This window comes from Camelus bactrianus, chromosome 31, assembly GCF_048773025.1.
Source record: "Camelus bactrianus isolate YW-2024 breed Bactrian camel chromosome 31, ASM4877302v1, whole genome shotgun sequence".
In the NCBI taxonomy this organism is placed as follows: Eukaryota; Metazoa; Chordata; class Mammalia; order Artiodactyla; family Camelidae; genus Camelus; species Camelus bactrianus.
This window is the reverse complement of record NC_133569.1, coordinates 11601809-11613884: the sequence shown is the minus strand read 5'-3', so window position 1 is coordinate 11613884 and position 12076 is coordinate 11601809. Positions and strand designations below refer to the sequence as shown.

At 49.8% G+C, this 12076-nt stretch overlaps 1 protein-coding gene across 5 annotated transcripts in view; it reads left to right on the top strand.

Annotated features, from left to right (window-relative positions):
• The window catches only part of MFAP3L (microfibril associated protein 3 like), a 29565-nt gene extending 19773 nt beyond the window's left edge, over positions 1 to 9792 (top strand). For all 5 annotated transcript variants that reach the window (XM_074355525.1, XM_074355522.1, XM_074355524.1 and 2 more), the window contains one exon: positions 4093 to 9792. In XM_074355525.1, coding sequence (XP_074211626.1) covers positions 4093 to 5021 — 929 coding nt within the window. In that variant the 3' untranslated portion in view covers positions 5022 to 9792. The remainder of the gene's footprint in view (positions 1 to 4092) is intronic.
• Positions 9793 to 12076: the final 2284 nt, after the last annotated feature.

The window sequence follows — 12076 nt, the reverse complement described above, 5'->3', positions numbered from 1 at the left end:
CAGTCACGAATATTTCCCTGGTCAACCTAGACATGCCTGATTTGAATTTCAAGAATGCTAAAAGCAGGTCCCAGGCTACATTCATCCTGAGTTTGGGTGGAGGCCCAAAATCAACTTCCCAGTGATTTTATCCCCACAGCCCCCACCTGCATTCCCCCTCCCCCGTTCTCTCAGCAGCATAATTAGAATCGGTGCCCAACCCCGCAACGGTGTTCTGAAAGGTGGGAAAATTGCTTTTAAGATTGCTTTAATCTCTTTAAATTCAGTGATGACTTGCCCAGCAGTGGTTTTGTGCACATAGACAGTACCCACATTCCTTTGTTCTATGACTGATCCGTCCATGTCCCTTCTGTTTTTTTTTTTTTCTTTGGGGTTATTTTTCTTGATTTATAGGAGTCCTTTATGCTTTATAGGGATTAAGCATTTGTCTGTCAGATATTCTAGATTTTTCTCCCGCTCTTGTCATCTGCTCTTTACTCTAGTAGGGTGTATTTTATAGTGTAAAACTTTTGGTAGAAATTCCATCCAGCTCTGTTCTCCTCTACAGATTGTGGGATTCTTGAGATGCTGAAGAAGGCCTTCCCATCCCCAGTTTATAAAATGTGTTTATACCTTCTATTAATTTTAAACTTTTTAATTTTATATTAAGATCTTCAGAGTACTTGGAATTTATTTTTACGTATCACGTAAAATAGGAATTTCACTTTATTTTCTCTCCAGTGAGCAGTCAGTTATCCCAGAGTTTTTTCCCTCCTAATTTGCAATGACATCCTCCTCATGTCTGGTCTGGACTTTGAGGTTTTCCCTGCTGTTTAACCCAGGGTCGGAGAAGGGGATGGGATGAGCCGGCCACCCCCGGCCCCTCGGGTTTGCGGGGTCTGTCAGCAGCAGCATGTATCAGCTCCTCCCTTTTCCTCAAACACCCTGTAGCCCCCCAACCCAGCCTTGGGAATGCTTTCCCTAACCCCCGCCCCCTGCCTGCACTCCCAGCCCTGCTCAGGACCGCAGTCCCCTCCGAGCAGCGTCCTCGCTGTACCCTCTCCCGCCCCATGACGGCCCCTGGGTGGGCTGGGCGGGCACCCCCCTGGGGCCTGATGGTGTCTGCAGCCAGGGTCCTGTCTTCCTCATCTTTGGATCCGCCTCGTCTGGCAGGGACCCACTGTCCTGGGCTCAGAAGCAGAGCACATGCCTAACTAATAATGTTTCTTCTATATGTATTTTTTATTGAAGCATAGTCAGTTTATAGTGTTGTGTCAGTTTCTGGCGTACAGCATAGTGCTTCAGTCGTACGTGAACATACATATATTCGTTTTCACCATAAGTTGCTACAAGATGTTGAATACAGTTCCCCCTGCCATACAGGAAGACCTTGTTGTTGAACTCATGACTTACGTGCTGAACGTCTCACCGGCTTCCCCAAAACAAACCACAGGTGCCACCCGAGTAGGTTGTGTTTGGTTCCGGACCACAGCCCCTTGTGACCGTGCGGCCAGGAACTTCTGGGGTGTCTGTGTGGGCATCTGCCTTGAATGTCTTGGGTCCAAGGTAGATAAATCCACATCAGTAGACAATTAAAAGCATGCCTGGAAATAATTCTAAAATTCAAGCTCAAAGACGCCTGGAATACTCAGTAGAGGAAGGCGTCGGTGTCTCGTCCCAGCATGCACCTCCGCAGTTGACTTTCCTGTACCAGTTAGAATGCAGTCATCGCTGACGGCCATGCTCTGGTGTGGGGAGAAGGCGGTTTACGTCACCATCAGATGCCTGTCTTCTGAGCTGAGTGACCTTCTCCACCTTTCCTCTTCTGTAGCCGGTGCCCACTGCTCTGTCCTTGTATGTACAGATGATTCCTCCAAAAAGGAGTAGGGGTGGGAGGGTAGGAGGTGGACGCATTGATCCCCCTACAGATAACCTCACCTCCTCACCCTCTCCCATCCTGTTGCCATATTTTCCAACAAAGTAAGGAAGGTGGTATGAGAAACAGCTGCAGGTACGGTCTGTAATTCTCTGCAGCCTGGCACCATCCTTGTCTATAATACGTTCTCTGTCGCCCAGAGTTGTTCTTTCTTCCCTATGCCTACCATAGTCTAGTTTTATGAAACATTAGTATTTTGAGAAAGAAAATGGATAACTTCCCTTTCTCAGATTATTACATACTTGGATAAATCTGCCACTGAGGTAGGAGGTGTTGTGTTCAGGGAGTGACCGAAGTGGGAGCCTTGCCTCTGCCCACTGGAATGAGAGAAGGTTTCCCAGGCCAGGAGCGAGGTTAGTCTGTTCACACACACTCACAGGAGACCGAAAGTCACCAGATTTTCCAAACCAGTGTGTTTGGATCCACCCTGGGGTGGAACACACTGGCTGGATTGTTAGGGGCGAGTCACTCAGGGGCACCAGGAGCCACTCTTCACAAATGGTCTTTCAGAGAGCACATAAGTAAGGTAACAGCATCTCCAGGGCGCATCCCGCCAGATTCCCCAGGCCAGCAGGGTAGGGGCGTGGGCCCCAGAGGCACCCCGCTGCCCCAGGCAGCTCCCTGGGGGACGCTCCCTGCAGGAGAGGATGCCGGAATAACGGAGGCGGCTGCCTCGTCCCGCGGCCCCTGGGGACCCTGGTCATGCTTGTCCTCACACGTTTAAAAAAAAGAAAAGTTGCTTGTTGCTTTTGGAAAATATCAGGCTTTTAATTAGACTTAAGTCCCTGCCAGACGGGGCAGAGACAAGTGAAAATGCAGTGCGATAATAGACACTTAAAAGGAGACGACCAGTTAAATGCCCTCCCCCCCCCCCCCCCCCCGCCAAGAGAGCCTTTCTGGCTCCCTTGGGAACTGGAGTGCTTTTACAGAGAAGCGTCTGTCTGCTCCTCGGAGTTCCCAGCAGGCCTGGCCGGGACCCTCCTTTCTCTACAGGACAGCCCAGGGAGGTGGTGGGATTTCAGACAGACTCAGACCCAAGACCTGGAAGGCAAACCTGGTACCACATTTCCTGGGGTCCTCTGTCCTGCGGGTACACAGGCAGACTGAGAATTAATCCCAGGCAGAGAGTGTTACCAGATTCAGAACCTCAGTCCCAGGGCAACACTTTATCTTTTCCCGGCCAGAGGAGGAAAGAATTCTTAACAATCATAAGGCTTATCCATGTGCATTCTCCATCACGGGAGGCCTGATTTCAGCCGGAGGGTCTGTGATTTACCTGCAAAGATGGACCAGACTAATGCTCATTCACATGCAGCCTCTGAATCTCCGGGCAGTGTTAGCTTGCAGCTGTAAGTGACGTAGTTCATTGTAGGTTCTCAGAACTAATGACTGAAGTTTTGTTTCCATCGGCTGAGGTCATGCAAGGATAGCTTCAGTCTCAACCATGAAAACCCAGGTCAGCAGTCATCATTTAATGGGTCTGCTCCGGAGTTTATGTTGCTCCTAAAATAGTTTATATTCTGAGAAGCATTAAACTCTCCCATGAACGTAAATCCAGTAGATCCAGGCCCGCTGGCAGGTTAGAAAATCAGATGCTACTTTGAGGAATTCTCTAGTAAGAGCACGGTATTTTCCAGACTTTCCAGGCTGTCGATTTTTTTCACTGGGAAGTGGGATTCCACAGTCCGGTTTGGTATTAAGAGTTCAGCCTCCTGAGCTTGAGTTCACTTCGAGCTCAATGGCTTCCAAACGGGGGGCCTTGGGAGGTGGTTCAGTGCAACTGTGCCTCAGTTTCCCCATCCTGTAAAATGGGCTGATGCCAGTATCAGAGGAGCTAATCCAGTCCCATGTCATGTGTGTGGTCAGGGTTCCCTGTGTTCATTGTAGCAGCAGTGGATGTGGTGGTGGTGATGGTGTTGGCAGTGGTGGCACTGGTGTTAGTGGTGGTGGCTCTGGTGTTGGTAGTGGTGGTTCTGGTGGTGGCGGTTGCGGTGATAATGGTGGTGGTGGTGTTGGCAGTGGGGTGGTGGTGGCGGTGTCGGCGGTGGTGGTGGTGGTGGGGGTGGCTGCAGCAGTGACAGCAGCAGCAGTGGCGGCAGGTGCTCCCACTGACACGGGGTGCAGTCGCCGCAGGGGAGCAGAGGTCCTGGCTGAATCTCTCCCCTTCCTTCCGGCAGGAAAGTGGCAGATGCACAGCGGCCTCCTGAACATCACCCAGGTGTCTTTCTCGGACCGAGGTAAATACACGTGTGTGGCCTCCAACGCCCACGGCTCCGCGAACAACTCGGTGACGCTGCGGGTCGTGTTCACGTCGGGGGACATGGGTGTGTACTACATGGTAGTGTGCCTCGTGGCCTTCACCGTGGTCCTGGTCCTCAACGTCACCCGCCTCTGCATGATGAGCAGCCACCTGAAGAAGACGGAGAAGGCCATCAACGAGTTCTTCCGCACAGAGGGCGCCGAGAAGCTGCAGAAGGCCTTCGAGATCGCCAAGCGCATCCCCATCATCACCTCGGCCAAGACGCTGGAGCTCGCCAAGGTCACCCAGTTCAAGACCATGGAGTTCGCCCGCTACATTGAGGAGCTGGCCCGCAGCGTGCCGCTGCCCCCACTGATCATGAACTGCAGGACCATCATGGAGGACATCCTGGAGGTGGTGGGGCTGGAGGAACAGGGTCAGAACTTCGTGCGGCACGCACCCGAGGGCCAGGAGGCCGCCGACGGGGACGAGGTCTACACCATCCCAGACTCCCCGAAGAGGAGCGACTCTCCCACTGGTGACTCAGACGCGTCGTCGCTGCCTGAGCACCCCCAGCAGATCGCCATCAAGGTGTCTGTCCACCCTCCGTCCAGGAGGGAGCACGCGGATGCCCATGAGGGCGCGCCATTCCCGGCGGGAGAGGAGGAGGACACAGAGCCATCGGCTGAGCGTTCCCCGGAGTCCGCCGAGCCCTCCACCGATGTCACATCCGCGGCGCTGACCTCTGAGGAGCCCACGCCGGTGGAGGTCTCAGACCGGGTCCTGCCGCCCCCTCTCCTGGAGGCCGCGGAGCCAGCCGGGGCGCAGGACAGAGATGCCTGCGTTGTCTATGAAAGCCATGTCTAACAACCACTCCAGGAGCTGTGCACATCTGGAGAATCAGGGGCTGCTCCTCGCAGTACTGACCCAGTCCGCACTCGCCGCTAAGCCTTACAGGAGACACTCACTCCGCAGGTGGAGGAGGTGCCGTGTCACCGGGAGAGACATCTGTGTGCTGTTGGTGGTGGCTGGCACTTCCCCAGGAAAAGAGGATGTGAGGGACCTCAGGGTGCAGAGTCGAGGACGTCTGTCCGCGTGATCCAAGTCCAGAGGCTGTTCTCTGCCAAATACCTTAATCGGTGATGCCCGTGTGGCAAAGAGTCCCCGGCTGTAAGATGACCCGAGTTCAAGAGCCCCGTCCGATGCACCCCGCGTGGCTTTTCCTTTGAGCGGTTCCAGGTCTGCTTCGAGAGCAGCTGCACGTCGTCCGTGGGTCTGTTGCACTTTCTTCTCGGTTTTCACTCCCGTCACGTCCCTTTAAAACAGAGTCGTTGTTCTGCGAATGCTAACCGTCCCTCCCGTTCCGTCCTCTTTACCACTTTGTCCTTACTTCCCCCCAGAACATTTACCTCGGGGGCTTTGGTGTCAGGGCTGCCACCTGCAGGTCACCTGCGATGTTCCAAAGCGGTTACCAGCCTTGTGATTTCTGTCGGGTCCCCAGGCTGGTGTCATATGTCACCCTTTTTGTTTCCAATGAAGCTGCTGTTGTGAAACTCAGAAAAAAAAACAAAAAAACACCTTGCCCGAGAATAGCACTTTAATAGCCAGATAGAAATGTGTTTACCCGTCCGATTCTGGGAGCCTTTTGGTGAGCTCAGCTGAGCTTGGAGGGAGACCGTGAGGCAGGGCACACCCCACCTGTCCGTGGGAAGCACCGTCTTTACGTTTTAGTCCCGTCATCCCCACACGAGGCTGCTGCTTCCTCTGGAAACGTGTTGCTTCCAAAGACAGAGCCATCCAATGAGTCAGGTTAGAGCGGGGCCCCCGCGAGAGCTGGAGGGGACCGCATGCCGTCGGGTGGCTCAGACACTTGATTTGGGGCCTTAAGGGTGAGGTCTGTGGAGTCACGGAGCCAGGCCCCCTCTTGTGACACGGAGAGCATTAGTCCGTCCTCGAAGGAGAGAGTGAAAGGTTAGCGTGATAGCATTGAGTCGCATGCCAAATTTATTGAAGTAAGTTTTAGTCCCACAAGAAAGCAGTTGCACATGAGGCAGAGAGACGTTGCAGGAGGGGGACAGAGCCGGTCGTCCAAAGGCCAGCGCCTCACCTGGCTAGGGGGCGACCACCACGGGGTTTGGGCGAGCAGGTCTCAGCTCCGTATCTCTCAGAGGGACAGACCAGCCGGGCTCTGAGTGCCACCTAGATGGTCTCACTGTCCCGCAGAACCAAACCAGTGAGGTCGCCCCGCTCTTCTCTGCAGTCATGGTAAAGATTTCCACTTCCGTGGTTCTCTTGATGGTTCTTCTGCTGAAAATTAGTATTAATGCGAATAGAGAGTCGGTCTCAGAGGACTCTGAGCTCTCTCAGCAAGTTGTGGCTCTTCTCCCCCCAAAGTTGCCTCCCGTTCAGACGCAGCCGTGCTAAGAGCGAAGGGGCTTTATTTCCATTGGTGGGCGGGGGAGCCGTCGTTAGGGTCGCAGCCACACCGTGGGCCATGGGCCTCGCTAACCGCGGAAGCGCAGCCCCGATGTCCCGTCCTCACTCTCACTGTCCGGACAAGTGACCTTAGATGCCTCCCTTGGTCTGATCCCTCTCATCTGCATGACGCGGAGGTGGTACATCGGGTTCAGAGATCTTATTTTATGGAAGGTGTGTAAACCCCCCCCCCCCCGATGGCCCCTTGCCTGAGACAAGTAATACTGGAAGCGAAAGTGGGCAGGTGATGGGTGCCCATGGGGTGGGTGCTTTTGCTGCGCAAACTTTACAGCCAATGAATTTATCTGGCCCTGTAGCTGAGGGCAGAGGGCTTGGCTGGAGGGTCTTCTCTGTCTATAGAAAACCGGTGTGGGAGGTGGGAGGTGAGCCGACAAGGCACAGACTTGGATCAGATACGTCCTGGCCTGGAATGACCTGCTGCCATCTAGTTAGGAGTGTCTTGGGTGGTCACATAAAAAGTTAGTGAACAACCAGGAGACTCCTGGAGTCCCGCTTCGGCTCTCTGGTCGAGGGTCTTCTGTATTCGGGTGGCAGGAAAGCTGTATCTCCAGCTCTAAGAGCATAATCATTTTCCGCTTGTCCTGATGTTGGCAGGTGCTGATTTTGTGACACTGTATGAGCTGCTTCCCACGGTGTCCAGTCTGCGCCACCGAAATCCACGTAGTTACAGGAAAAGGTGTCTTTCCCATCTAGACCCTGACTAGGGGTAGAAAGTTTAAAATAGGCAGATTTTTTTATGAAGCAGGAGCAGGAATGTGTGACCAAAGAATGTTTTCAGGTTGGTTTTAGCTTTTTTAGACTGGGGAGATTATGTAGATTTTCAGCATGCTCCCCATCTCTGAGGCGTTGGAAAGCTCTTGACAGGGTGACAGCCGACCAAAGAGGAGGCTGGCTCCCAATGCAGGTTCCTCCGTCCGGAGAGTCTCCGCTCTCCTCCCCTCCTGCGGTGTCCCTTCGGAGTGACAAAGGCTCTCCTGCTGGAACGTGGAATTCCACGACCTCATGACTTCCAGCTGATTTTTCAAAGATGAGTTAACCCCTTCCGCTTCATGGAGATTCATGGACGTACGGCTGCATGTGTGTGTCTGTGTCTGTACACGCACACAGACACACACACACATCAGACTCATTCGGGCAGTTTTTAAGAGCTCAACTCTAAATCCCAAGCCGTGTCCTTTGGGTTTTTCTGTCGTCATTCTCAAAAGCCAACAGTTTCTGGCTTCTGAGTCATCGGTCATATCTCTAGCGATTTTTTTTTCTTGAAATTCTGAAAATGATTCAGATATGTGTGCGTATTTAATTCACTGAGATGATCTGTAAACTTGGATGGTATTTATTCTAAACGGGGAAAAAAGCAATTTTATACTGCAAATCTATGTAATTTATAATGGTTTTGTTTTATATATTATATTTTCATATCTTTAGGGCACATCTACTATTCTCATCTTTTTGTACATCATACTTGACAGAAAAAAAAAATACTAATACTTGACGAAATCTCTAGGAACCAAATGTGATATACGTAATGTGCAGAAGTCGCTCTGAAAACCCCTGCGTGTTCTCGCCCACCGAGCCTGCTGCGCCGTGTGACCCGTTACACCCGGAAGCATTGGTCTCAGAGGCTGATGAGCATTTCTTGTTTCAAAGCCAAGGTCAGAGGGCCTGACATCCCACGCACTGGAGTCCAGAATCCTCCCTTCTTTTTTTTTTTTTTAACATTGTTTTTACTGAGTTATAGTCATTTTATAATGTTGTGTCAAATTCCAGTGTAGAGCACAGAATCCTCCCTTCTTTGTCTCTTTATTGTGTATTTCAGTTTTTAATTGCAGAAGGCCGTGTTGTTGAAGCTGCCCTTTCAAGGGCACACGTGAGGTAAGAAAGCACCTGGTGGAAGGGCTGACATGAACTGCGGCTCCGTAACGCATTCCCTGGGCTGATGACGTTCTACGTCGCGTGCTTGGATTGTTGTTTTTTGGTGACCCGGGATCTGTTCAGCTCTAGCAGGTGAAGGAAACGTGGGGCCCAAGGAATATTTGCGTGTTCTGAGCAGACAGCACAGACCAGCTCAGCCGGGCACAGCCATCCCAGGCACTGGCGCTGCCGTGTCAGGAGAGCAGCCCCGACTCCGTGTGCTTGCAGGCGGGGTGACAGGGCTGCACCAGGGTGAGGCCCCTGAGTGGCAGCCCCTGCGGTGCTGTGACCAGGGATTTCCTCCAGCGTTTCCCTGGGGGAGAAAGTGGAGCAGTTACCGTAACGTTCAGATGCTCCACAGTGCGGCGACCATCCTGGACCTCTCCTCGCAAACCTTTTTGCAGTCCCTTAAGATCATGATCCCTGTTTCTGTTCTTTTTAAACTAATTCATGGGTTCTCTTTAAGTATCTACCGAGTCACATCGTATATTCACACACATAGTTTGAGCACCTGTTACCTTCAAGAAATTAAGTCATTTTTACGTTCACCGATTCATTTAAAAATCTTTCAGTAGATAACAAATTTCACTTTCCTAATGACTCTTAGGGTTCCTACAGTGATTAATAAGGTTTGGATTAAGCAAATCAGTGGTGGGGAAAAGAATCAAATAAAACAGAATTGCTCATTATGCTTTCCTGAGGACTGAGTGTTTGTTATACAGGAAAACCTCGTATGGAGGTGACCAGGATCTTTAATTGAGACTTTTTTTTTAGAGATGTCATTTCTAAGGAGGCTGATGCTTAGATGACTACAATCAAAACTGAAGCTTGTAGAGAAAGTAAAAGCAGAAAGCAAATAGTTCTCAGAATATTCCGGCGTGAATTACTTTTATCTCACTGGGAATGTAAACCTTCCAGTGTCCCTCAGACACCCTGGAGCTGCCTGCAGCGAGTCGGGGTCATGGGAGGTGCTCGTTCCTGCGTCCCATGTGCTGAACCTCTGGGTCTAGACATCCTTTGTTAAAACCGGAAAACAAGACGGGAAAATGTATCTGGGCGGAAATGTCAAACTGTTGATTTGTGAATTGTAACTTTTAAAAACTAATTGAAACATGTAAATCAATGACTAATATTTAAGCTGATCTAGCAGCAAAGGAAAAAAAAACCCTGAAAACCCACATGACCCATCCTGTATTTTGATTGTTGCTTTAATAAAGGATTTGCACTGGTGTGCCGTGTGTGTCGTGTCCCACCTGGAGCCAAAAAGCGTGGAAGAGGGGGGTGCTGGCGTCAGCGGACAAATCAGCCATTGTGCCATCACAGGAGAGACTCAAGAGAGCTTTGTCCGAACTGCGTGATTTTGACGGGTGTGTATTTTCAGACCCAGAATAAACAGTTGCTAACTTTTTCTTTTTTACAGGTTTTGGAATGGTATGTTCTGCATGGGCAGAGGAGCCTAGGTAAGGCTTCATGTTAATCTGCGTGGTTTTTCAGATGTGTGTCATCACAGAGCTGGAAAGTGAGTGTCAGGTGTCCTGATTCCCCTGTCTCTTCGGCAGTGTTCCTGACAGGCAGGGGTTCAGGTCTGCTTGAGCGTCTCTGACGGTGTGGAGTCCGTGACCACGTGCTGTACATGTCTCTTGGTGGGTGGGGTTTAAGCGCTGAGTCAAGGTTCTTGAAAGTGGTTCCACCCTGGTCCTTGTCGAGCCATCTGGAACCAAAAGCATGAGTTTGTCCTGCCGCAATAAAATTGTCCTTTTACTGTCAAGCCCAAATGAAAATGATAATTGTATTCATATCACAGAGAGGATTACCAAACCTGGGTGCTCCTGGCACCCCGACATTGAGCACATGCTGTGTGGCAGACACGGTCATTTGAGTTTGAGTGATTTCTGCTAGCGGGCATGTCGGAGGCAGAAGTCAGGAGAATCTGGGGCTCCCCTGGCCCCCAAGATGCCCTGAGGCTACAGCTCATTAAATAAAAGATGGTTCAAAAGCCAGAAAAATGAAAGAACAAGCAGATTAAGTGCCTCAGTAGATGAGTGTGTTTTGGAAGGATCATTAGGACTGACATACTGACAGGAGTGGGTGTGTGCTGAGCGGCACACACAGATATTGAGTATCTTTAAGTAACAGTTCAATCAGAGCCAGCACCGATTGCATTTAATTATCAGGTAAAAGGAAGATGCCAAGGGTAAAATAAGAATTTTCCTAAAATATTAAATAACTAATACCAAATAAGCTAAGAAATACTAATGAAGGTTGATACAGCAATACGGATTTTTCAAAAAGCAAATTTCTCACCACCACAGGAGTAGATTTTCTTGTAATAGACTCCTGTTTGGAAGCTCAGTATGGAATAGGAACCCCATGGAGCATGTGAAACATCACCTGCGGGTAGAACACTGATAGAATTCAGTGACTTGCTGTCATCAGTTTAAATGCTGTGCGATAATTCACACGACGCTGATACGTATTGGAGACCCCGGTGTGATTGGTGTCCCTGGTTTCAAGTCTGGTTATTACATCCCCTGTGGCACCCATCCCCCCGGGTGAGGAGGTGAGCAAAGTTGTCCCAGAGCTTTAAGAAGATTCCTGATTCTAAACATCAGGGTTTTCACATGATGTGGGGGAAAAAATGACAGGTTTGTCTGAAGAAAGAGGTAACATTCCCCAGGACCAGCTGCATGGAGCTCCCTCGCTGTCAGGCAATGTTTCTGTCTTCCCTGCGAACCTACCTCTGCTGTCGGGCCGTGAACCAAGCTGTTACACGTGAGATAAGATGCTCGATTACGGAACAGAGCCTGAGAGAAACCCGTCCGCCTTCTGGTAGACATTTGAGCACAAGAGAGGTAAATTTTAATGCTGACTCTGAAACATTACAAAAGTCATGACCTGATACTGTCCTTGTAGAAGTGTGTTCATCTAAGGAAGAAGAAATTAGAAAGTGTTAAGACCTCAGAAATGGCAGAAAATTTAAATATATTCCATTTCTAGGAAAAAAGGAAGATGGCAGCTGGTATGGGAAATCTGTGATCATTAAATTTTTTTATCTGCAAGATGTACGTTCCCTAACTTTTTTGTCATCACAGTAATTATTGAAATACATATTTCTGACACCCTGCCAGATCTTGTGGGGGAAAAAACCCCAAATTTAATCCAAATGTTTAAAAAATACATATAAATAGATAATTCTTATATTATGCTAATTATTTTGTTATCTTTCACCCATAATGAACTTGAGACGACTAAGTTAAATATATTTTACTTTTTGTGCATCCTTTGAAATTAGTAACCGATCTGGTTCACACAAGTTCACCGACTCTCAAGAACCAGGCTGCTTCAGTAATCAGATGTCTTACTCCCAGTCATTTTGAATCAGTGAGAGGTTTTCAGTATGATCGTAACAGCTGAACAGCTGGATGATCAAGGAAGGTTTTTCTTTAAAAACAAAAGATTTTCTGCTGTAACACAGGAATCAGATGATTATCCTGTGCTCACAGACTGAATGTTGT